At 30.6% G+C, this 26,427-nt stretch overlaps 7 protein-coding genes across 12 annotated transcripts; 4 read left to right on the forward strand and 3 right to left on the reverse strand.

The window, feature by feature from the left end:
- Nucleotides 1–211: 211 nt before the first annotated feature.
- Nucleotides 212–3,258, forward strand: LOC122712292 (cGMP-dependent protein kinase, isozyme 1-like). Its single transcript, XM_043931816.1, has 11 exons — nt 212–598; nt 684–826; nt 889–1,026; nt 1,112–1,281; nt 1,348–1,592; nt 1,676–1,990; nt 2,190–2,421; nt 2,490–2,596; nt 2,671–2,913; nt 2,971–3,037; nt 3,114–3,258. The coding sequence occupies exons 1-11, from the start codon at nt 432–434 to the stop codon at nt 3,207–3,209; spliced, it is 1,923 nt and encodes a 640-aa protein (XP_043787751.1). The 5' UTR covers nt 212–431; the 3' UTR covers nt 3,210–3,258.
- A 43-nt stretch (nt 3,259–3,301) lies between these two features.
- Nucleotides 3,302–7,400, forward strand: LOC122712291 (zinc finger protein 708-like). The gene has a single exon (XM_043931814.1). The coding sequence runs from the start codon at nt 4,144–4,146 to the stop codon at nt 6,946–6,948; it is 2,805 nt and encodes a 934-aa protein (XP_043787749.1). The 5' UTR covers nt 3,302–4,143; the 3' UTR covers nt 6,949–7,400.
- A 233-nt stretch (nt 7,401–7,633) lies between these two features.
- Nucleotides 7,634–23,008, forward strand: LOC122712340 (ribonuclease P protein subunit p25-like protein). Of its 4 annotated transcripts, XM_043931903.1 has the most exons (6): nt 7,635–7,758; nt 10,160–10,360; nt 22,092–22,202; nt 22,280–22,458; nt 22,527–22,637; nt 22,713–23,008. In XM_043931903.1, exons 2-6 carry the CDS (start codon nt 10,358–10,360, stop codon nt 22,930–22,932), a joined length of 624 nt encoding a protein of 207 aa, XP_043787838.1. In that variant the 5' UTR covers nt 7,635–7,758; nt 10,160–10,357; the 3' UTR covers nt 22,933–23,008. The 4 variants fall into 4 exon arrangements, with proteins under 4 accessions (XP_043787840.1, XP_043787838.1, XP_043787841.1 ...); XM_043931905.1 differs by lacking the exon at nt 10,160–10,360 and having other exon boundaries at nt 7,634–7,757; XM_043931906.1 differs by lacking the exon at nt 10,160–10,360 and having other exon boundaries at nt 7,647–7,758; nt 22,081–22,202.
- On the forward strand, nt 7,996–8,917 carry LOC122712341 (peptidyl-prolyl cis-trans isomerase H). Its single transcript, XM_043931907.1, has one exon. The coding sequence runs from the start codon at nt 8,287–8,289 to the stop codon at nt 8,839–8,841; it is 555 nt and encodes a 184-aa protein (XP_043787842.1). The 5' UTR covers nt 7,996–8,286; the 3' UTR covers nt 8,842–8,917.
- LOC122712337 (tyrosine decarboxylase-like) lies at nt 9,444–12,725 on the reverse strand. Its single transcript, XM_043931897.1, has 3 exons — nt 12,081–12,725; nt 10,331–11,787; nt 9,444–10,233 (listed from the first exon to the last, which is right to left on the reverse strand). Exons 1-3 carry the CDS (start codon nt 12,279–12,281, stop codon nt 10,227–10,229), a joined length of 1,665 nt encoding a protein of 554 aa, XP_043787832.1. The 5' UTR covers nt 12,282–12,725; the 3' UTR covers nt 9,444–10,226.
- On the reverse strand, nt 15,236–18,629 carry LOC122712338 (aromatic-L-amino-acid decarboxylase). Its single transcript, XM_043931898.1, has 13 exons — nt 18,414–18,629; nt 18,178–18,291; nt 17,930–17,981; nt 17,768–17,838; nt 17,444–17,686; nt 17,179–17,304; nt 16,861–17,099; nt 16,614–16,788; nt 16,362–16,527; nt 16,231–16,283; nt 15,938–16,134; nt 15,784–15,876; nt 15,236–15,688 (listed from the first exon to the last, which is right to left on the reverse strand). The coding sequence occupies exons 1-13, from the start codon at nt 18,612–18,614 to the stop codon at nt 15,550–15,552; spliced, it is 1,869 nt and encodes a 622-aa protein (XP_043787833.1). The 5' UTR covers nt 18,615–18,629; the 3' UTR covers nt 15,236–15,549.
- Nucleotides 21,737–26,385, reverse strand: LOC122712339 (MOB kinase activator-like 4). 3 transcript variants are annotated; one of them, XM_043931900.1, is made up of 4 exons: nt 26,146–26,384; nt 25,330–25,703; nt 25,108–25,242; nt 21,737–21,933 (listed from the first exon to the last, which is right to left on the reverse strand). In XM_043931900.1, exons 1-4 carry the CDS (start codon nt 26,203–26,205, stop codon nt 21,927–21,929), a joined length of 576 nt encoding a protein of 191 aa, XP_043787835.1. In that variant the 5' UTR covers nt 26,206–26,384; the 3' UTR covers nt 21,737–21,926. The 3 variants fall into 3 exon arrangements, with proteins under 3 accessions (XP_043787835.1, XP_043787837.1, XP_043787834.1); XM_043931902.1 differs by lacking the exon at nt 21,737–21,933 and adding an exon at nt 24,674–25,001 and having other exon boundaries at nt 25,330–25,720; nt 26,146–26,385; XM_043931899.1 differs by lacking the exon at nt 21,737–21,933 and adding an exon at nt 24,674–25,001.
- Between the last annotated feature and the right edge of the window lie 42 nt (nt 26,386–26,427).

Genomic DNA, 26,427 nt, shown 5'->3' on the forward strand with positions numbered 1-26,427 from the left:
TTTAAATTTCAGTATGTATAGCTATGAATATTATCTTGAATTAATAAAAATGGAATAGTATACAATACTATCAAATGATTGAGTGATTTTAGAAGATAAATATCCTTGGAAAAAAATGTATTGATTCGATAAATCTTCGATAACATTATATTTATGAAACATATCTGTTAAGGACATTTGCTGATAGATTAAAATTGCATTCGTGAAAGATAAGATCAATCAATTTAGTCACTTTTGCTATTCTCTAAATCAGTCAATATTTTACGTGTTTATTCGATCTACAAATCTTCTTTATTCTCGAAAGTTTAATATAAATATTTTCTTTAAAAATTAAAGTCTATTCCAAAAGATATTTAAATTATATCCATTACATTGAATAAACTACGTTAAAAAATTTGGTTAAACGTGAATTTTAGCAAAGAAATTTAGCAATGCATTTTCTATGCTTAGGGTGTAGTAAACGTAATCTCATCGAATTACATCGACGTGATTCTAATACGTATTATCGACAATTGTCCTATGAAAGAAAAAATAGTGTAATTGGTGAGGTGAACGTGTCCTCCGACATATCGATCAAAGTTTTCGAGAAAGATGAAAAGTAATTTAAGAATTTTAAATTGTTCAAATCATTGTTCAATCATTTCTGATTTTGCAAATATATTCACATTTGATATAACTTTTAGAACGAAGAACCTGATCAAAAACGCGATTTTAAACAACGAATTTCTCAAAAACTTGAATGAATCGCGGATAGAAAAACTCATTTCAGTAATGTATTCAACAAAGGTGAAAGCTAATACACGAATTATTCACGAAGGTGAAACCGGTGAGTAATTATTTTTATTAAATATCGAAATATTAATCATTACAAATTAATCAATATAATAGGATCCCATTTATATATTTCGGAAGAGGGAACATTTAAAATTTACGTGAACAATACATATTACGGAAATTTTGGCTCTGGTGTCGCTTTCGGGGAATTGGCTTTATTATATAACACAAAAAGATTGTGTTCTATCGATGGTATTGGAATAATTCGAAATTTCTTATATTAAAATCACGGAAGTATCTATTATAATTGATAAGAAGCTTTCGTTTGTTCCTTCAGCATGTACGGATGGAAAACTCTGGATGATGAATAGGCAAATATTTCAAACAATAATGTTAAAAAATGACGAGGAAACCATGGAGCATAATTTGAACATTGTTCGTCAAATTGAAATATTCAAGGATTTGTCAGACGAAGTTCTTCTAAAAATATGTGACTTGATAATGGTGGTGCGTGTAAGGTTCAAATTATGATAACTAAAATTATTAAAAAACACTGTTTTTGTGTTGCTTAAGGAATTTTATCCTGCGAATTCATACATAATTCGAGAGGGAGATCAAGGAAATAAATTTTATATTATACAAGGTGGCCATGTAAAAATTACGAAAAATAAATCAAATGATAGGGAAGAGGAATTAATGATTCTCGAGAAGGGTGACTATTTTGGTGAAAAAGCGTTATATGGCAATAGTGAATCTTGTCGACAAGCGAACGCTATTGCAATGCCTCCTGGAGTAGAGTGTTATACTATCGAGAAAGCGTAAATTATGCGATTAATTTAAGAATTTTTCGGATGACTTTTTAGTGTTTCTCTATTTATGTAAAGTTTATGTTCGATTTTAGAGCATTTCTAGATTATCTCGGCGGAATGGAATCAATTAAAAATAAGAAATGGCATGCATATGAGAAATTGATTGTGCCAGATAATTGGAATAAGCAATTTGCGAACTTAACTTTGTCCGATTTGGAATCTGAAGGAACAATTGGAGTTGGTGGCTATGGTAGAGTAGAATTGGTCGTTGTGAAATCATCGACGCTTAAACTTAGCTTCGCTAGAAAAAAAGTAAAAAAGCATATGATCACACAAGGTGGCTTTCAAACAATGATTTATAATGAAAAAAATAATCTAAAAATATGTGATTCACCATTTATCTGCAAGTAAATTAATGATTTTAATCCCTTAAACAAAAATTTTTCTTCAAAATATAATATAATATAAAATAGAAAATTTAAGACTAAAAAAAGTCTAATGATTCTTTGATTTAATACAAAATTTAAAAAAGTTTACCTTCAAATTATATATTATATATTAAATTCATTATATATTAAATAAAATACAATACTAAATTCTTTGTAGATTATACAAAACTTTTAAAGATAAGAAATATCTTTACTTTTTAATGGAGGTGGGCTTAGGCGGAGATTTAAGGACAGCTTTATACAGACATGGTCAGTACAATAATTCGACGAGTCGATTTATTATCGCTTGCATCGTAGAAGGTCTTTATTATCTCCATTCACTGGGTATCATTTATAGAGATTTAAAACCTGAAAACATTGTAATCAATAGCTTAGGCTATGTTAAACTTGTATGTTCTTCTATTTTAATTTAATTTAATATTAATAAATTCATCCAATAATTCAATATTCTTTACAGACTGACTTTGGATCTACTAAAAAAATAGGTTCTTATAAAACAAAGACTTTTATAGGTACATTAGAATATTTGGCTCCAGAAATCATTCAAAGTAAACATTATAATCAGTATGTATTTTCATGGTCAATTAAATTTTTATTAAATCTGAAATAAATTCAAATAATTTTTTTTAATGATAAAGAGCTGTAGATTACTGGGCACTTGGAATTGTGACATACGAAATATTAGTAAATAAAACACCTTTTCAAGCTACAAATGATTTGGAAATATGTAACAACATTCTTTGTGGTTTTAATGATAAATATTTTCCATCTATTTTTATAAAAAGTACAGGAAAGGATTTTATTAAATCTTTATTGCAAAGTAATCCACTTAACAGACTTGGTTGTCTACGAAATGGTGTTGCCGATATTCGTAATCATAAGTATGTATTTATCAATTTGTATATATTTATTTCTACTTATTTATTTTTTAATTGCAGGTGGTTTAATTTCTTTAATTGGCAAGACTTACAGAATCAGAAAATGTCTTCTCCTATTGTACCAACAGTAAGAATTTATCAGAATTTTATGTGTTTTTAAAATAGTCTCGTTATCTTAACCTCATTATCTAATTCATTCATAGATAAGAAATCATCTCGACAGAAGAAATTTTGATAATTATCCTCCTGATCACAAAGAAGTACTAACCGATTTTTCCGATTGGGATTCGAATTTCTAAAAAATTTTGTTAATTTATCTTATTATTATATTAAATAATTAATTATAAATTACTACTCATTACAAGATATATATTATATATCGCTTACTCCTTATTTTATAACGATTATACGAATATACGAAGTATATTATTACGAATAGAATTATATTATTAATACTTTAAATCGAAAATGTAAAAATATATATATATATATCTTATAAAGATTTTTTTAATATATAATAACATATTTTTATGAAATATAAAAAAAGTACCTTGTATATCCGAAACATAGATTCTAAATTAACCAAATATAAACAATACAATAAATATTATGTATAGATTAGATTTATCAAACAAAACTGTGTTTACATTTATAAAGTTCAATTAACAGTATAATCATCTCATAAATAGTAAATATAATATTCAAAATAAATACTTGAATTGTAAATACAGTTCATTCGGTTTCTCAAATATAAAAATTTTAACTTAGTATTGCGCAAAGAACGCCGTCAACTTCAGGTGGCGCACGATTTGCTGCTGCACTCCTGTGCAAATAACCTTGTTACACCATCGTTCGAATGGTGAATTTACAAATTTACATAATAAATAAATCAAGAGTGATAGAATATATTATTAGATATGTTATACAAATAATTTACATACCATAAAATTATAATAAATATAATTTTACTTGTAATCAATAAATATAAGATTCGACAATACGTGGTACTCAATTATAGTGCGAAAGAGAAAAACACATTATATTTTTTTAATAATAATGTATGCAAATAATCAACAATGTAATGTGAATAATTGTTTATAATGTATTTATATATGTTTATAAGTAGCGCTTGGTTATTAATGGTGACAGGACCTAACTTAACATGAGGTGAAACTAGGTCCATAAAAATTTCATTTAATATCATTTATTAATAATTTATAAAAATAATACGTAATGGAAGCTCATGAGAATGAGCAATATGTTACATTTCCCCTTTCAGGGGTTCATGATGATATGCAAGATAATATTATATCTCATGAAGAAATATGCGAACCAGTTGACGAATGTGTTCTTCAAGAAGGACTCACTGAAGTATCTGTCACAGATGTTAATTCTGGTATTACAGAAGCACAAGTTGCAGTTGAGATTTTAGCAGAACATTCTGATGAGGAAGATGAAAATCGTGTAGTATATCCTATATATATTAAACAAGAAGAGCAACAACAATATACATCTGGAGATGATGAATCAATGGCTGTGGAAGCTCTTCGGCAACTTGGAGGAATGTATCCTTGTTTTGAAGACAAGAAAATATGTTGTGCAAATTGTGGAAACCTTTTTACACAAGATGAAATGACAAAACATCATACTACTTGTTCTGCTAATAAATTATCATGTATTACTTGTGGAGAAAGATTTGAAAGAAAAATAGATTTGAACAATCACATAGTTTGTCATCAAGTAGATCGCCCACATGCTTGTAGAACTTGTGGAAACTTATTCCGTTCAAAAAACAATTTAAGATGTCATATGTTACAAGTACATCAAGTAGAAAGACCTCACAAATGCACTATATGTGGAGCAGATTTTCAGAGGCCTTCTAGTTTATCTAATCATATGAAAATTCATACATATGTTGCTGGCCGTGCTATTATGCAATCACAGGGTAATAATATGTCACAATCAGAAGAAACATTTAGGAAGTGGCCTGAAAATGTGACAGAATCTCAAAATAATCAAGTACCATCTTCATCTGTACAAACTATACAAAACTATGATACAGTTCAATGGTCAGTTCCATCTTATAATTTTCAAAATGATCAAACTGTTAATACAATATCTAATCCTGAAGAAAAAATAGATACTTTACATGAATTTACTGTACTGCCAAATGGAGAAGTCACACAATTTGAATATACACAACAAAATAATATAAATAATCAAGTTAATCAGCAATATAATATTTCAATAAATTCATTTAATAATTCTGATACAATGATAAAAGTTGAAACTTTATCATATAATAGTGAAAACAGAAAGAATTATATAGAAGTTGAAACAAATGGTACAAAACAACATATTTGTAGACATTGTGGAATTAGTTTCTCTCGTGCAACAGCACTAGTATCTCATGAAAAAATTCATGCATCTAAAAATTGGAATATGCCAATTGAATGTGAATATTGTGATAAACAATTTCAAGATGGTAATCATTTAGCAACTCATCAAACAACTTGTGCAAAAAAACTGATGCAAAATAATATAGAACAAGGTACACATAACACTAAATGGGGTAAACATGCATGTTCTGAATGTGGCAAAAAATTTACTACTAAACAAAAAATGTTCAGACATCAGTGGATTCATAGAAAGAAAACACATTCTTGTGAAGTATGTGGATCTCAATTTGAAAAACAAAATGAATTAGATGAACACAGATTATCAGCACATCCTGGTGATTCTCCATTTACTTGTACTGAATGTGGTAAAAGTTTTGTATCACGTCAAGGATTATGGGAACATGGTAGAACACATGCTGGGAGTCCTGCACATTTTCATTGTGATACATGTTCTAAAACATTTTCATCAAGACAAGGATATTTGATACATCATAGAACTCACACTGGGGAAAGACCATATGGTTGTAAGTTTTGTTGGAAAGCTTTTAGAGATGGTGGAACATTAAGAAAACACGAACGTATTCACACAGGAGAAAGACCTCATGTTTGTCCCTTGTGTTCAAGAGCATTTAATCAAAAAGTTGTTTTGAGAGAACATGTTCGATGGGTTCATGCAGCAGGAAAGAATGAAACTGAAGTAACTGGACCTCCTTTTTCATGTCCTATATGTGGTGCGGTAAATCAAGATCGAGATGAATTATGTGCACATATTGTTAAACATTCTGATCAAATGATAGCAGAAGCAAAAGCTAAAACAAATAATAATGCTCCAAAAGTCAAACCAGTTAAAAAAAAATCAAAAGTATCTGCAGGTACAAGTTTACAAAAAAAACAAGGATCTGGAAATTGTATAATTTCTAAATCAGAAGAAAATGAAGCACTTTTGTCTATTACAAAGATAGATAAATCAGATGAACAAATTTTAAATAAAAAACAAAATAATGCTTTCCTTGTAGTTACTACAGAAAAACGCAATGAAAATTATATTGCAATATCTGAACTTAAATCTGAAAATGTGCAATTATTAGTTGATGAAAAACAAGATGAAAATATACATATTTCACAATCTGATCATAGTCATAGAAAATCTTTAAATATAATTGCTATGGATAAGCAAAATAATACAACCCATATAGCTTCTACAGAACAAAAAAGAAGTGCACTTCATCCTGCAAGCAGTCATGATGAAATAACTGCAATGCATTTAATACAAACTTCAAAGCAAACTAATACTTTACATTTAATCTCAAAACAAAATGAATCATTGCCTGTTCTAACATTAGCAAATCCTGAGAGTCATGAAAATTTTTCCAATCAAATTGCACAAATAAGTAATAATGACTTACCTATGAATATGGTAACTCATCATTCAACTAGACAAAATCAAGATATTAAAAATCATAATGAAGTTGGGCAAGAATCATTAATACAAGAGGGAACATCCCAAACAGCAGTAATACAAGTTGTACAATATCATCAACAAGATAGTGATGATGGAGAGGAATTAGTTTGTGGTATATGTGGAGAAGATTTTAATGATAAAAATGTGTTGATGGAACATGTAAAAATTCACATATAATAATTGTTACTTTATTATCTAAGTTTGTGATATTCTTATGCTATTAATGTGGCTATGTAGAAAATAACAAATTCAAACATTTCTTATGTTCTTAAAGAAAAGAAATGTTATATAACTATTTAAATATTGTTTCCAATAGTAGTAGTAACGCACCAATTTTCTATGTGTCTTACAAATGCACTGTATAAAAAAAACAGGGAACTTCAATGATATTTATATATTTTTAATTAATTTGTTTTTGTTTCACTGAAATGCTTTTACATATTTAGGTCATACACTATATATGTGGTAAAATAATGTACATCTTTTAAAATAAAATATAGATAAAGATTTATGTAATAAGTGAAGCACATTACTGATGAATTTTTTCTTAAAAATATAAAATTCTTTATAAAAAATAATCATAGAATTATATAAATCTGCTTTTAATAATTATTTAATGTTGAACTCATGTATCATTTTACAATACATAAATTATAATTGGATAAAATGATATTTAAAATGTAGAACGTGAAGTGCAATAAGAAAATAAAGTACATTTTATTTTTAATTTTTCTTCTTTCTTAATTTTATATTAAAATACTTTTCTTTAATATCAAATTTTTCCTTCATTTTTCATGTTTATGTTACTGCATGCTTTGTTAATATAGTTAAAGATTAAGTTTGTCACGTGTTGTTGCCGGAACGAAAAACGTGTGCGCGTTACTTTATGAAATAAACAATCGTAATTTACAATTATATTTTGTATCATTATGTAATGTGTGTTATGTGATATCAATAATTCTACATTAAATTTTAAAGACAAAAAAAGTAAGTATTAATGTTTAAAAAAACTAAGAAAAAAAACTTTATTATATGTTAAATTTTATTTATTAAAAAATAAATAGTACTAATAGTATTATTTCTATAAAGATTTTTATTAGATATCAATAAGTAGTAAGTCAACTTTAAAATACATTAATAAAATTCATAATATTTTTTTAAATTTTCTTATTCGATATATAACCTATACTTCAGAATCTTTCTCCCACGTTTATAATCGACTGAAAGAAACGTTTGGAAAATATTTATTACCAAAGTTTCGTATTTTATATATAATATAAAAGAATAAGTGATAAAAGTATATTAATAAAAATAAATTAATTTAAACATTTTTACATGAAATTAAAATAAAATTAATTTCAAACAAAATTTTTAATTCTAAATATTAAAGTGTAAATATTTGTGAATCAAAGAGGTTATGTTGTTGTTGTATCATTTTTATAAACTTAGATATAAAGAATATTAGAATAAAATAAAAAAAAATTTTTTTAAATTTTGTAATCAAAATATACAAATATGCCCACTTGGAATCAAATTCAAGCTCAACTTCGAAATCCAAATAATCCAGTGGTGTTTTTCGATGTATCCGTGGGTACTACAGAAATCGGACGAATGATTTTTGAACTCTTCGAAGATGTTTGTCCAAAAACATCAGAAAATTTTCGGCAATTTTGCACTGGAGAATATAGAAAAGACGGTGTACCTTTGGGTTTTAAAGGTGCCATATTTCATAGAGTCATTAAGGACTTCATGATCCAGGGTGGTGATTTTGTAAATGGTGACGGTACTGGAGTTATAAGCATCTATGGTGGTGGAACCTTTCCTGATGAAAATTTTACATTAAAACATGACTCACCTGGATTATTATCCATGGCCAATAGTGGTAAAGATACTAATGGTTGTCAATTTTTCATCACATGTGCCAAGTGTAATTTCTTGGATGGTAAGCATGTTGTTTTTGGAAGAGTTATCGATGGACTTCTAGTTATGAGAAAGGTAGAGAATGTTCCCACAGGGCCAAACAATAAACCAAAAATTCCTGTGACAATATCTCAATGTGGACAAATGTAATAATTTAAATAATTGTAATTTTTTTATGTAAGTTAGACATAAAATGCTTATATAAACATTTCATAATTCTTAAAAATGAAACTATTATTTTCATCAAATACCTCTCTTTTTCCAATATTTTTTAATAAATTTTTTCAATAGATTATAATTATAGTTTAAATTAATAATCATGACTGTAATTATTTACTTCAGGGCTATTTTAATTGCTTTGAAGTATTTTATAATATCCTATTAATAGAGATTGGCTATCAACTTGCTTATTACTTAAAAGCTAAGTATCTTAATCAAAGTATCAAATCAATAATTTTAATGAACTACAAGTATGATCAAAAAATTCAGATAAAATAAATATGAAATAGAATAAAATTGTTATTTTACGAATTTTCAATCTTATTATGTTAAATTTACATACCAAATAAATAATCTACTATATAATCTATATTATATTTCAATGGATAAAAATCTAAACATATCTGAAATATTAATATGACTTACAACTCGGATTACAAAACATTCAAAATAACATGTAATATGCGTTTATATATGTGTGGTATGTGTATATGATCTAACATTATAATCATATCAATTAATATAATTTCAACCGTAAATATTAGGTCTTTATTTCGTATCTAATTTATAATAATCTAAGCAAAAACTATTTTTTATATTCGTACGTAATTCGTTCATGAAATAATTTGATATTATAACTATTGATAGCCTAAGAGATAATCGATGTACTTAACAATGAATCTTATTTCTACCTAATTATATATTAATTTTCTCTCTCACTCTCTCTCTCTCTTTCTCTTTCTCTCTCTTTAATATGAATTATTACACAAGAATCAATAAATTACTTATATTATTCTCTTCTATTTATGCGGCACTTATACTATTTCTCATTTGCAAAACTAATATGGTATTTTTACGTACACATATACGAACAATTATTTTCGTCAGCATATAATTTTTTGCATTGGTTGGTTACAGAATACATATGAAAATAAATTCCAATAAGTTACATTTATATTGCATAAAATCGTATGTAAAAAGATAAATTCTCAAATGATTTATCAACTCTTATTAATTTTTAAAATTTATTATCGTTTTAAACGATAGCCAATATAAATCTAATATCCATATCAGAAACATCTTCGAATATTCTTCATTAATCATTCTCAATTAATATTTATTTTATTAATATAAATTTATTTTATTGAATATTAAAAAAATTTTCCTATCGACGTAGCTCGAAAAAAAATTTATTTTTGATTTGTTTCCTAAAAAGCAACGAAATATTCAGGTTGTGATTTCCAAACAGGAACGGCCGATTTTCAGAGGCATATCGCAAAAAATCATGAATCATCTGGATATCATCATCGGGATCGTCACGACCTGAAACACATTACACCGATCATCATCGTCAGCAGCTCACGGTAACGATAGCAGTTGGTCCCTCCTCTTGGGCACCGTGAGCTGAGGTGCGGTCTACCTGCTGTTGCAAAAAACGTCTTCCTCAATGGTATCAACTTGTGAATTATCATCGACGACCATAATGGGCGTAGCACCATCGTGAAGACTCGACTTCGAGATGGATCTTTTGTAAACATCCCTCGTCACGCTCCTGGTGAAACTGAATTTTCGTACCAACTTTTTATCCAAAGCAACAGGACTCTTTGGTCCTTTCGCTTTGAACTCATCTTCTGTTCCTTCATAATGAGCGAGCATCACTTCTGTCGCATGTTGCTCGATCACATCCACGGCATAATCGATATCATCGTCAGTGGCATTCTCTTTCACTACGCAGAATCTTAAAATATACTTGCCCATCACTCTAGCCGGAATCATATGAAGTCTGCCGGATGCATTGATATTTGCCAATAATTCCTGATTTATTTCATCGCTTTCCTTCAATCTGAAGCAGACCAAACCTACTCTCACATCATTGGTTATCTCGAATCGCTTATCCCTCTTCATTAGAGTCTCGAATCGTCTTGCCAGCCTAATATGATTTCTTATGTACTTTTGTAATCCTGTGATTCCATACGATCTCATCACGAACCATAATTTGAGCGCTCTGAATCGTCTACTCAAAGGTATTCCCCAATGGCGGTAGTCGATAGATTCACCGGATCTAGCGTGCTGAAGATACAATGGATTGACGACAAGTGCCGACGTGAGTTTCACTCGGTCACGCACCCAAAGGCAAGAGCAATCAAAATTGACTAGCAACCACTTGTTAGGATTAGTATTGAACGAGTCCGCATGCTCGATGCCGGACATAAATGGCCTCATTTCCGGGCAAATGAACGCATTACCAGCGTAAGCACCATCCACGTGGAGCCAAACATTAGGATAGAGTTTGCACACAGGTCCGATTTCGACTAAATTATCGAACGCACAGGATCCGGTAGTGCCAAGAGTGGTCGAGACGAAGAATGGCACTAAACCACTTGCCACGTCTTCTCGAATTGCGGATTCCAATCGCTTACCACGCAGAGAACCTTTCTCGTCCGGTTCCAAGACTCGTAACTTCACCAAACTGATCATCGCCGCCTTTTCTACGCAGGAATGCGCCTCCGTTGAACAATAAGCGACCAATCGTGGCAGAAAGGCGGAATCTTCGGTGTTCGGGTCTTGCTCCTTCAAAGTTCGAATAGCTTGGGTTCGTGCCGCAAGCATGGTGACCAGAATACACTCGGAAGCGGACCCTTGTATCACTCCACCGCCTTTCGAACTTTTGTGCTCGGCTAGAAATTCCGGTGGAAGGTCTATCGCTTTTGCATACCAATCCAGAACAATAGTTTCCAGTTCCGTGCAGGCCGGGCTCGCGGCCCAAGAGAAACCTATGCACCCGATTGCGTCGGACAGCATGTCCCCGAGGATCGAGGGAAACGAATTGCCCGCTGGAAAGTAGGCGTGAAAACGTGGATGCTGCCAGTGCGTGATCTGTAAAGCATCGGCGTTCTCTCAGTATTCTGAAGTTTGATTATTCGGTATTGAATTCGTTTTAAAAAAAATTGTTGACGTTATACAGATTTTAACATTATCATAAAAGAAATAATATAGAAGAGGTAAAATGATTTTTTTGATAATGGATAAAAATACGTGTAACCATTGTCACGACCATGAGTTTTTTTTTTCTTCTATTTTTTTCGTATTCGGGAATATTATTAACATCGAAAGAGGTCGGAATCAACAAAGGGGGGATCGATAATCGAGTCCACATAGTTGACACTCACCCCGGGCATTATTTTCCTGTCGACGTCCCTTATTATAGCATCCCATGATTCCCCTTTCGCTGGTGCTTCTTTGGGAAGTAAGGGCCTTAAGTAGCCTGGGTCCACGTTCGCCGTCACCCTCTTTCCTTCCAATGTGCGGAGATATTCGCAAATGTACTCGATCATCTCCTTGCCGCGTACTTGAAACTCATCGATGTTCATGATAATTGCTGACTGGAATGCAATTCGAAGGAGAGATGGACTAGTACGTGCCAATAAAACTCATGTTTGATTAAGCACGTTCTCGGTTAAAGCTTGATCGTGACATTTTTCAGCGCCATTTATCGGTATTACAGATGAAATAAACGTCATTCGCAAGCAAAGAAATACGTGGGACGAAATACCTTTTCGTTTGTTTTTTTTTTTTTACTTTTCTATTTTTATTTTTCTTTTTTATCTCTTTATTTTTCTTTACTTCTTTCTTTTTATTAAATAATTCAGAATTCTCTTTTCTTCACAATTATTCCACAACTCCAATTTGTTTTCTCATTTTTTTCAATTATCAAGGGAAAAGTCAATCTAATTGAATGCTCGAATACACTTTTCTATGTATTTTCTATTTGGAAATTGTTGTTAAAACTTTTTCAAAACACTTTCACATCGAAGGAAACGCGTAACAGGTTTGTCCCGCGTTTAAACTGAGACTGGTAGCACCTGCCATAGCGCCGTCAGTTTTATGCGCGTCTCCTCTTCGTACATCCCTGCCTCACGCAGATAAAATTAAGGCGGAGCTTCGGTGATCGTAAAAAATAATAATTTACCTGTTTCGTTATAGATTACGACACTATAGTTTCGTATCGTACCGTTTATTACGCAAACACTTGCTCGAAAAAAAATCACACCCCCTTCGAAACTTTTCATAAACCCTTAAAATTCGTCATACTTCCGATGAACTAACTAAATTTAGTAGCACTTTTTTCCACCCCCTGTATGACGTATAATTCATTCTTTTTCTTAATCACATACACACGCATATACTATATTTATATCTTTTTGATATAAAAATGATTCTTTAAAAAAAAAAAAAAAAAACAATCAGCAATTTAAAAAACTCTTTGAAAGAAATTATTTAATCACAAAATACAATTTCGTATATTTATATGAGAAAAAAATTTTGATATAACGTTTTTTTTTATTGGAATCTTCGTTTTCGAGAAAATTTATATAGAGTTAGTTAATAATAGAAGAAAATAAAATTACATATAATTTAATTATATTTATCTATTATTTTTATCAAAACTTTATAAATAGTAACAGTTAATCGAAAACATTTATATAAATTTTTTTAATTTTTGTTATCGATTGTTTCTATTTAAATTTAAGTGTTTATATAATACGATATAGTAATACGATTAAAACTACTGTAGTCGTTTAAATCACTATAATCACTATAATCTTTTAAATTTTTTGCAAATCTTTTGTTTCAAAGATAACGTATTTGAATTTTTAAATCAATTTTTAGAATTGAAAAGATATTATTACTAATTTTTTCTTTATTATTATACATTGTCATAATATCATACTTTAATATCTCGTTAAATAAAAAAAAAAAAATCTTTCATATATCGATCGCTTTAAGAAAATTACTTTGAAAATGAAAATATCAATTCGTTCCGACAAAGGATCATCGCGAGATCGATTCCGAAAATCTGAACGAAAATTCGCGAGAAGGGTGGTCGACATCAATGATGATATATCGAGGGGGTCGCTGCTTGAATAAGCCAGTATGTTGTCGATGATGCACGGGGAGTAAACTCGCCCCCTCCCCCGTTTATAAATAGACGTTTACTCTTCACCTACATTTACAATATCCCGTAGAAGCGGTGACAGGTCACCGCTCAATCTTTGTAACACACACACACATGCAGACACATGGCGAACACCATTTTCTCTTTTGCCGCCACCTTCACGCATGGTCTGCTCGCGTCTGCTCGACGTTTTCGAATTGGATTTCTCGATCGAGGGTGTCGAAACGATTGTCATCCACTACGAATTAATTAATCCAACCAACGATCTCCTTTTTTTCGCAGAACATTGCGCATTTCCTCGTTAACTCATAAACTCGAGACGAGTTATCGATAGGAAAGACATCATGTACGAAACGATTAAAAAATTATGGATAATTTCTGGCACAATCGGATCAATAAAGGATGAAATTATTTATTCGAAATTTTTCTTCTCGAAACTCTTAAAAATCGAAGTTTTTTCCTCTTTACCGAAAAAAGAAATTTTGAAGATTTCATTAGTCACGCTTTATTTCCCAATATTCGATCAATATTCATCTTGAAAATCTCTCTATTAATTTCCAATATTGTATGCAAGGGATGAAATTTATCAAGTGTATTTTAATTACCAATATTCTGGCAATGATCGACATTATCGATTATTTCCCCTTCTCTTCTCACGCATTTCTGCTTGACGTTGTATTTTTTCTTTTTTTTTTTTTTTTTGAGAGAGAGAATGGCCGATCATATATTCGATTAGAATCAATGTATTCAACGCTTCTGCTTCCAGAACGAGACGTCGTCGTTTGCGCAAACGAGCTTTACCAAAACGGAATCGAAACGAAATTGAATAAATGTCATATTTAGCCGGAGGAAGAGAGAGGGAGAGAAAGGAAAAAAACGATATTCAAGCAAACTGGGCGGTCCAGGTGCATCGGCTCACCCTCAGTGACCCCAACCTTTTCGATCGAATAACGAACAGCTCTTTATGACTTTTTTTTCGATATTCCCGAGGCACGAGTTTCCGTCTCATATTTTTTATTCTAACTCCTTCCCCTATTCGGCCCAATTTACGGATTATATCTCCGTACGACAGAAAACGATTGCATTTCGAGATGATGGTGAATAATTGGGACGTTGATTATTTTACTTCTGAAATTTTTTTTCTTTTTTCTTTTTTTTTTTTTTTTTTTTTTTACTATGTCGATGTATGCACGCTTTATATATCATCATATATGTAAGTACATTTTAGTAGAGTAATATGTTACACATGTAGCGTGTTCCGCATGGTGTAACGCGTCTCTGTCGCGATCCAAAGAGAGCAGACTTATATAAACAGATCGATAAGCAAGTAAAGAAGATGTACTTATATTTATCGAACGCTTCCTTCAGTCGAGAATGCAAATCTTGCAACTACTTGCGCACAGTTCCGAAAAAATGACTGAAACAAAACAAAAAAAGATGGCAATGGGATTGCAATCTAATCGGGTCGTCGATCGATTTCGAGTGTGTCTTCGTCCGTTCGCTGAGCAATTTTAAGAGAATTTTCAGATGTATCGTCTATCATTCTTCGTTTCATCATTTTTAAATTCCTTTTTTGTCGATTTTGTCGGCGGTATCCGTTCATCGTTTTAATTCTCGTTTCTATCGATACACCTTTTGGGGGAAAGTTTAGAAAAAGACAATTGGGACAAACGCGAGATATTTTACGCCCTTCCGTTTGGTGATCTTCCGCGGGACGGCGAGGCGGATGGCGATGGATCCGGGCTGCACCCGTTGCTGCTACCGCGACGACTTCCGGTACCGCTTGCTTTCAAGCGAACCATAGTGTCCAGATGACGAAATCTGAAATTATTTTCCAAACATATCGTTCTATCTCCTAATTAAGGAAAATTTTTTTTTATAATCTCTTTTACCGAGAATATTTAAAAAAAAAATACCTAAGTGATAATTCACTGGTGTCAGCAGCATCTTTCGCCTGCATCAAATACGCGAGCGGCCAGGATATCCACGAACGTCTGGCATCAAACATGCTAAATCAGTGATTTTGCAAGATTTCTGTAATTCATCGATATGGATATATTCATTTCTTACGTCGTGGAATGAGGATTCGAGCCAATACCACCGATCGTCGCTTGGGTATCCAATTTGGCCCCTGTCCTGTTCGGTGTCTTCGTGAATCCCGGTTGAATGGCAGGATCAGACACCATTCGAACGAAGAACGATCTTCTTTGCTCCAAAGTGGCTTTCCTTTTCTTCTCGCGAATATCTGCCAATTCGTCCATAACATCCTACGATTCAATGAAAGAAAGATAAATGTATGAATAATATTTAAGAACATCTACATCAATTGAAATAAAATTCCAATTAAGAAATTTTCGGATTACCTTGGACTCTAATAATTCGGCCAGATAATCCGTTATAATGCTCCACGCCATGTCTATAATATAAAAATAAAATATTGAGGAATGAGAACGTGCAAAAGGTACCATTATAAATGAAGATATGATCGGCTCACCAACGTCAGAAGCAGTGGCATTCGGCGCGGCAAGCGCGAAACGAATCGTGAACCGTTGATTCACTCTTGCTGGAACCATGTGCAACTTTCCAGAATCATTGATGGTGCTCAGCAGTTTCTGATTCAGTTTGTCGGAACCTTTTGCACGGAAACAGACCAATCCTAGCTGAAACGGTTTAATACAATTTAAAAACTTACCAACTTGAGAGTCTCCGAATCCCTCACCTTATCTGTATCTGATTACACACTCACCACAACTTCGTTACAAACTTCGAATCTCGTATCCTTCCTAACCAAAGCCTCGAATCTTTTAGCTAGTTGCACGTGATTTCGAATGTAGGCCTGTAAACCGGATATCCCGTAACTTCTCATCACGAACCACAGTTTCAAGGATCGAAATCGTCGGCTAAGGGGTATACTCCAATGTCTAGTAGAAACGAGCTACGTGAATTCATTTCCTTTGATTTGGGATTAAGCATTGATGAAATCTCGATAATACCTGTAATCGATAGCTGTATCCGCGTGAGTGTGTTGAAGATAAAGAGGATCGACGACCAGCGCGCTGGTCAATTTGAATCTATCCCGGACCCATAGACAGGAACAATCGAAGTTCGTCAATAGGAATTTATTCGTATTGGTGTTGAAAGAATCCGCGTACTCGATACCAGCCATCAGGTACTTCAATTCCGGACAGATGAAAGAATTGCCCGCGTAAGCTGCATCGACGTGCAACCACACCTGAAAAAGAACGACAACAGAAAAATTTTGAAATCGAGGATATTCGAGGATATCGTTCGAAAATTGTCCGTCAGCTTACCCCTGGATATTTTTTACAAACTGGACCGATTTCTTTGAGATTGTCAAAGGAGCAACAAGCAGTCGTGCCTAAAGTGGTGGAAACGAAGAAGGGGATGTATCCTTCGGCTGTGTCAGCTTCGATTGCCTTGATAGAAAAGATTGATCGATGATCGAATATAAAATTGTTTTAATCGAAGTAAAATAAGATATCGTACAAAACGAATCAAGAAAAAATATTTTTAACGAAATGAAATAATATTGAAGAAAGAAAAAAAAAGTTATACCTGACGCAAAGTTTCACCACGTAAAACACTTTTATCGTCAGGTTCTAAAATTCTCAGTTTCACGAAACAAATCATTGCATCCTTTTCGACGGAGCTGTGACTTTCACGACTGCAATAAGCCATCAATTTTCCAAGAAGGGCAGTTTCGTCCAAGTGTGCATGTGCAGTTGATTCTTTCAACCTTGCAATTGCTTGCGCCCTCGCTGCTAGCATACATACTAAAATACACTCTGAAGCTGATCCCTAAGATTAGATTTATCGTGATTAAATTTATAGAAGGTATTTACATTGAATAAAATTTTTAATCAGAAATAGAAATATTACTTGTATCACGCCACCTCCTTTGCTACCAGGACTGAAATAAAGGAAATCCGTCGGTAGACCAATAGCTTTCCCTGAAATTTATTTAGATAAACTCGTTGATAGCTCGTCCTCTGATATTTAATATATATTGAAACGACATTTAATGAGTTGATATTGAATTACCGAACCAATCGCAGACTATCGTCTCGAGCTCGGTGCAGGCTGGACTGGCAGCCTAGAACAAATAAGATATCGAAAAATTATGAGATGATTGAACAAACATTTGATCAATCTGTCAAATCTGTAACCTCGTGTTTTTACTCTAATCTTCGCAAGAAGATCGAATTTGTATGTGTGTATGTGTATGTGTGTATTTTGGTGAAAATCTTCTGAAAATTAATATTTTTAAAAAAAAAAAAAAAGAAGCTTACCCATGAAAATCCAATACAACCTATTGCATCCGATAACATATCACCAAGAATCGATGGAAAGGAATTTCCGGCTGGGAAATACGCGTGAAATCTTGGATGTTGCCAATGGGTAATCTGTAAATATTTTTTTTTTCTTTTTTTTTATCCAATTTATTACATTTTTCTTCTTTTTCTTGATTATTTAATTGAATTAAAGAAGAAAGATGTAGGAAGATAATTTTTTTCTTTTCACTTACACCAGGCATGATCTTCGATTCGACATCCCTCATAATGTTCTCCCAAGGCTCAGGTTGTTGCGGTGCTTCCGGTGGTAGGAGGGGTCTCAAATATCCGGGACCAACGTCCGGTGTTACTCTCCGATTGTGAATATTGCTCATGAACTCGCAGATGTATTCCACCATCTCCTTACCACGTATACGAAACTCTTGAATATCCATGATGATCCGTTCTATTCTCGAAAAAACCTTAAACGCGATGATTTATTTTCCACAATTATCACAAGTCTCTTTTACTTTCTATCTCCCTCGATACTTTTCTCAATATAACGTCATAAACGGTATAATAACGTCAAATCACAATAATTTCTATATTCTATTAATATCATAAACGGTATAATAACGTCAAATCACAATAATTTCTATATTCTATTAATATTTTTTTTCTGTTCGTATACTATACTCGTCGTCGAACGCAACACGATGAACAAAAATAATTAATTCATCGACAAAATCGGGAAAGTTAATAAATCCATGATTTGTTTTCCCCCGCACAGGCACTATAGCTTTGTTAGAAATTTGCAAACTTAAAAATTAGCCCAATTACCGTAGGAAAAGTTCGTCTAAATTTCACTTCTTCTCACAACAAACGAGATGACTTTGACGAAATTTCGTGGTATCCCACGCGCCCTACCTGTTGCTACAACTATGGAAGAAATCGAAGAGTCCAACCGGTGCACGTTGAATGAGCCACGACCGAACAATCCCGAGTTTCGCTTACCACCTCGAATATATCGAGGATCCAGAGAGCGAGGATTCTTCGACTCCTGCGCAAACGCGCGTCTTTCCGTAAAATCTTCTTCGCGGATCCTCGAAAAAAAACGAACAGTAGAGATAGATGGATCTATATAAAATTCGAGACACAATTTCCGGAACAAAAAAACGATCGAAATAGACACGTCACAATACCGAAATTGCTTCGTCCAAGTTGTAGATCTTTGTTGTTTGTTTCTCCAGTCGATTTCAACCAACGATGATAATTGATTTTCTTTTTGAGTATTTTTTTATACTTTTTTATCAATGGTGATTTCAATGACCGTTTATGTAACATTTGTTGTTGTTAAATTAGGTATTTTAGATTCGAAGAAAATACTTGTAAGATAGAAGTAAGATAAAAAGAAATCAATGTCTAAAAACGGATATCCTCGGATATGATGATAAATTTTCCAGAAATTGATGTTGTAATAATGATGCTTCATAATTTACTATCGCATCTATAATTTTCGAATGAATAGTTCATGTAATATGTATATTATCTATGTGAAAAAGATAGACTTTCTTGGTAAAACGATAAGTTCTAAGGTATAGACACGTTGTTGAAGAATACATCATTTGCAAGTTGGTCGAATTCGTAAAAGGTCAAACAATAAGAAAAGGGTGAAATTTTTCATGATGATAAACTTGATTCCAGATCGATCGAATTGGAAATATTCATAAAATAGTTGGAGAAAACGGATGGAACAGAATTCTGTACGTCAGAAGGAGGAAAACTTCTCGAAACGTGGTTCGCTCCGTTCATTCGTGGTGAAAACGTCGAGCGTCTTTGCCATAGAAGGGTTGGCCACTCGAATAAATTGGAAGCCAGGCTTCTAGCACGTGATGGTTTATTACGATGGAAAAAGAGCGCGTAGGCATCGTTAAAAAGATGTCAGACGCAGAATATCGTCCCTCTGGAAATCGAGCTCCGATGGTGCACCAAAAGTGGTCCGAACTCCTTGACCTTTCCCTCGCCAAGTTTTTTGCAATATTCTCACGACACATTAAGAATCTCAATGATGAATTCGGATCGAAATTAAATTCTTTTTTTGATCAAACAAAACGAATCGGAAACAATATATATATTCCGACAAGAAACAACATTCGAAACTGATCCGCCAACATTGTAAATCGAACAATAGATGATTCGTTCTACATTTCTTTCTTTTACATTTCGTGACACGAACATGAAATCGTAATTTAACGACTCAAATGCGACATCCGTGACTATCTGTCTGCGACTACCGACGTGAACGAACAGTATAATAGGTAATACTAGTTTCATAACCGATATAGAGCAAATAACAATTTCTGACGTAGAGAATACAGAACTAGAGATACTTTCAAGGAATCCAGTTAAATGTTTAATCAAAATCGATTAAGGCGAAGTATTACTATTTACTTAACAAATTCATACCGGTTCATACATGAATAATTTTTATATAGGATGAACTAGATACGCGTAAATGAAGGGGATCATAGGAATGTTCGTACGAAAATGCGAAACGAATTGATTAGTAGCCAGTGATGGAACCAACGGTTTCGCTTGAAATAGGCAAAACGACGACCTTTTAGGGATAAAAACGTTCATAATGCTGGAATGCAGGGGGGAGAGAGTGACAGGGGTGCTTAATAATGCAATATGGCGTCGGGGCGTCGCGGCGCTATGCCGGCTATGCCGCATACCACCACCATATACGCCTACGCCTGCGACCCCTTACACCCCCCGAGTACGAACAACCAAGAGAAGGGGGGGGATAGAGATGGTACCGTGCAATCGAATGCTGATTGGAAAATATTGATGGGACTTTCCATACGGGGATCATCCCTTAGACCGCTGCTTTTTCCAAGTTTGCTTCGGAATTCCAGAAATTATATTCTCTTATAGTCGAACGCGAACTTTCGATGAACGCCCCACTTTTATATCCGAAGAGAAATTGATATTAATCGACGATCTGATCGATTAGTTTTGTTATAGGATGAGGAAAATTGTTAATTATGAATATGAATGAGCGACCTGTTGCAAATTAAGTTACGTAATAAATATTACGAATAATTTTGACATCTTAAAATTATAAAATATTGAAATGTTTTTTTTACTCGTATTATATTGTACAGTATTTTTTTTTTTTTTAATCTAACTATGCAGGGAAATTGTTTTAGTTAATTTTTTTTTAATTTTTTTTTGTTTAGTTAGTCGCTGAAATAATAAGAATATCAATTAATAAATATATTTATTAAAATTAAAATTTTCATTTTAAAACAAATGACATATTTGTTAAAATTTCAATTATCATGAAAATGATCAATATTCAACTTGTTCGTTTATTGTTATTATAAGATTAAAATTGAAATTAAAATTTAATAATATCAAAAATCGATATAGCTTAAAAATATTTCTTCGTAATAATGACATTCAATTTTTGTTTAAAATATAAATAATATTTTATAAAGGTTTTCGTTGAAAGAATAAAATTTAATTGTTCAATAATTAATCTTTGCATACAAATATTTTCCGAAGAATAAATATACTTTGAGATTATTTATTAATTATTATATATTAAATAATATACATATAGAGATTTTATTTCTATATAACAGAAAATAAAATTGAATAAAACTGGATAAAGGTTTGTACAAGACTGTACTTATTCGTTCATTCCAAAGTTCCATGAATGGTTCCGAATGTGGCACGCCAAAGAAGTGATGCCTCCGAACTCATGACCTACTGACAGAAAGATGTGATCTCTTTTTTTCATGATTTAATTTAATTATCCTTAAAATCATAAAAATCATTATAAAATTATAATTGCATTTATTTGCAGATATTTTTTTTAATTAAATATATTTATTCAATAATTAATAGAAAAAGTTTTCTTCTAGATGGGTAAATCAAAATCAAAGAAGAAGAAATGGGTCAAAAATTTAGAATCTGAATCTACAGAATTAGAGATTCCTATACCAAATTTGCCAGAAAAAATCCTTTTAATGCGAGTAAATTTCAAAATGTTTACAAAATTAACATCATGTTATTTTTTATATTCATATATTACTTAATTGGAATTTTCCAGGTAAAAAGCGGTACAAAAATCAGAAATGTTCTTGGATATGCGTTAAAAGAATTCGCAAATTATAATTGTATTGTTTGGACCGCAGCAGGTCATGGTATTGGAAAAGCTATTTCCTGTGCAGAACTTTTTAAAAAGAAACAAGAAGGTCTTCATCAAATCACTAGATTACGTTATGTGGAGTAAGTTATAATAATATATAAAATATATAATAGAATTCATTATTTCATCATTAATTAAAATGTTGAAGATCACAGAAATCAAAAGAGGAAAATAAAACTAATGTAAATGAAGAAACTCGTCATGTACCAGAAATACATATTTTTCTCGGAAAGGAAGTAAAAGATATATCCGTACCTGGGTAATAAACTTTCATTTTCAATTTTATTATATATGTTATTATATGTTTTATTTTATTTTTGATATTGAAATTAAGTTATCAAGCACCTGGTGATAATGGACAATTCATAAATAACGAAGATATAAAAAATGGAGGAAAAGAGAAGAAAGAAGAAATTAGTAATAATTTGAGTTGTATTGATGCTGAAGAATTTGCAGCTATGGGTTTAAGAACTGGTCAAAAAAGATCAAAAAAAGAGCATCAAACAGAAGCGCCACCAAAAAAAAATAAAAAGAGAGAAAACGATGATCAATAAAATTGCATTTTATATAAAATTCGATTAGAAACAAATATAATTCGAATATAAGAATAAAAATTTATTTCAATAAATTTTATTTCTTCAAATCTTTTTAAATTTTATAAGAATTATAATTTTTATTTTATCATATTTATTTAATATATAATAAAAAGATGATATAAATATTTATATTGAGTAAAAAGTTTATTCCTTTAGTATATGCATATAGAAATAATCACGATATATTTCCGTTTTCTCGATTATTTTGTCAACTAATCGTGTCTATTGAATTTTTTATTTACAAATTATATATACAATGTTACAATAGGCATACATGCACATTGCAGACTTATAACACATACTATGAAAATTACAGTGCCTTCTACAGAAATTCAGTTATAAGATATTTTTTGTTTTAGAAAAAATTGCAATAAACGATTGGCAAAAATCATATTTCATCAACAATAAATGAAATTATTAAAAAATTTATTTTGCATGATTATGTTTTTCATTATTAGTGAAAATAAAAGAAAGACATTTTACAATTCTTTCTTTGCTCTTTTGTATAAGCAAAATATTTTCTTTACTCTTTGTAAAAGCATATATTCTTGGTATCAAATTCGTATAAGCTTATAAAAATTTCTTTGAACAAATCATGATTGATACATTAATAAACTGAAAGACAATAGATTTCAAAGTATGTTCAATTTTCTCTTCTTAAATTTTATATCAATTACTAATATAAAGTACTTTTTGGAGCTTATGTACTCGGCAGTAATATGGATATTTTTCCGGCACTGATATTGCTTTTCTTAATAAGAAAACTAGAGAACATTTTCAACTTTTTCATTAATAAAATTATTAATTTTTAAAAAAATGAATATAGATTAAAAGAAACAAATAATATAAAAAATAATGTTTACTTATATTCTCTAGTCTTATTTTTAAAGATTAAGTGCCGTAATAATATAAGAATTATGTATCATTTTTCTTATGTTTAATATTTTACAGAGAATAAAAATGTAACATTTTTAATTGGATCATACGATAAGTTAAGTTTGATTAATGGAGAAGAAAGCTTAACATTTCAATCCCACATAAGATAAATATGATATAAATAAGAACACTACAACATTTATTATCAATACTAATAATGCATATAAGTGTTTGTTTAATTTGGTTATTTTACGATGATTATAATTACGTCATATTGATGACTTTTGTTACAATATATTTTTTATGATAAATTATTCAAATATAAAATAATTATTTTGATACTTAATGTTACATTCAAAATTATACTATAAAAGAACTTTTTAAAATTTATATGCAATTTCAATAAAATTAAATATTTGTATACAAATTTATAATACTAAGGAAGAAATATAAAATATTATATAATATAATGTTATGCAAAAAATTGAATGTTTTTACTCTAAACTTGAATTTCTTGTTACATTATTTTATGAAACAGTATTTAGAAATGAATTTCCAAAAGAAATTTTTTTATAATTATGTTACTTTAAAAATAATACATAAATACATATAAAATTCAATAATATACAATCATTTTTATATAATAAATTGTAGAAGATATAAAATATTTATTTAAAAAGGATTCATCTTTATAAAGATTTAATAATGGCTAGTTCATTTTAATTATATCTTCTACATTTTATACATTAATAATAAATAAATACTGCAAATATAGCTTATTAAATATAACAAATTGTTTCATACAACGAATTTTTATAAAAAAAAAAAGAGAAAAAAAATTGTATCAAAAAGATTTTTATCTTAATTCAATTAATAACAAGAAATTCTAGTAATATATTTCTACACAAATTACCAAAAATTATCAATCTCTTGTAATACTCTTGTTATTCTTATAACATTTGGAACTACAAGAGATATTTCAATAATATATCATTACTTATGATTTCATATTACATTCAACGAATTTCAGGTAAATATAAATATTTAAGTTCTATTATGCTTCACTTTCTGTTGTTCCTTCTTCTTCCATAATTGGTACTATTAAACTTTCCTTTGACATTAAATTATATTTTGTTACAAATGCTGTAAATCTAGAATAAAGATCAATATAAAAAAAATGTAAAATAAATGAATTAATAATTTTATATTATTATATTAATATTATAGTCATATTTTTGTAATTATTGTAATAATTACCTGCGACATAAAAAAGTCTCATTTTCAAATTCATCAAATATTGTTCTATGATGATAATATGCATGAGAGAAAATTCTATAAACTCTCCTGCTAACAGATCCAAGTTTGGCTACTGAAGATTCTTTAATACTAACTCTGAAATTGAATATGAAAAAATAGAAAAAATAAATATTATATTTGTATGATTACTGTAATAATTTTTTAATATGATACTAAGTATACCTGCTAGGAAAATATTTGTTACTATTAAGTAAACAAGCTGCACCATCAAGTGTATGTCGTGTATAATCAATAGCTGGACATTCTTTAGGTGTCTTATGTGCAGCACATAGAAATATCCATTGTTCAGTAGCTGTCATTTGAGTACAGGTTTCTGGATGACATTCAGCCTGTAGTCTTACTGTTAAACCATTCAATTCCATACAAAACTGTCTTAAATGTTCATATTTCCATACTGCTTCATCTTGCGCTTCTGGCATTTTCAATATTAAATCAACATTAGATGGATCTCTTCTAATCATTTGCTGAATATATTGTTGCACGGCCAGCGTGCTGTCCATTTCTTCAAAGGGTTCATCAGGCCACCTACAGAAATTCTAACCAAAGAAGGTTCCTAAATTAAGAATTTTTAATAAGAAATGAGAAATTAATATTATTTATATGACTCACTTATTACATGAATATTTTATCATTATAATTATTATGAAAATATCTATATCTTTATAATATAACGATGTAATGTAAAATATATTTATATAAATGAATAATTTTAAAAAATATAACGTTAATAAAATTAAATTAAAGATATAATTAATAAGAATAAATTAAAGATATACAAAAATAAAATGATATAAATATCATGAATCATTAATTTGTAAACAAGTTTTTTGTAGCGCGTTAATTAATTTTAGAAAGATACGTTAAAGACGCTTTCAGATATTTCTGTAAGTACATCATATATAATCGAACTATCATTGAACGGTAGTGTATAAGACATGAAAACAATAAATTCTTAAGAAAATTAAAAGTTTTATTAACCTTTGCTGTAGTTCCAGGTCTATTTCTTCTAAAGAATACACATCCGTCCGCCATCTTCATTTTTTCAGTTGTTGCACTCGATTAGCATGCACGTTCGATTGAATCAAATAAAAAGATCTGAGATGTCGTAATGTCGGCCTAGAGAGTAGCGACACCATATTATCGTTATATAGTGGCATTTTATATTTTATTTAGAAATAATTTGAATGTTTATATCAATATAAAGTAAAAGTAAATTGCAAAAATATATTGTATTTTTTTTGTTTAATATTATAAATAAAT

This window comes from Apis laboriosa, unplaced genomic scaffold (assembly GCF_014066325.1).
Source record: "Apis laboriosa isolate Shangri-la unplaced genomic scaffold, ASM1406632v1 scaffold1_cov151, whole genome shotgun sequence".
NCBI classification, from domain to species: domain Eukaryota; kingdom Metazoa; phylum Arthropoda; class Insecta; order Hymenoptera; family Apidae; genus Apis; species Apis laboriosa.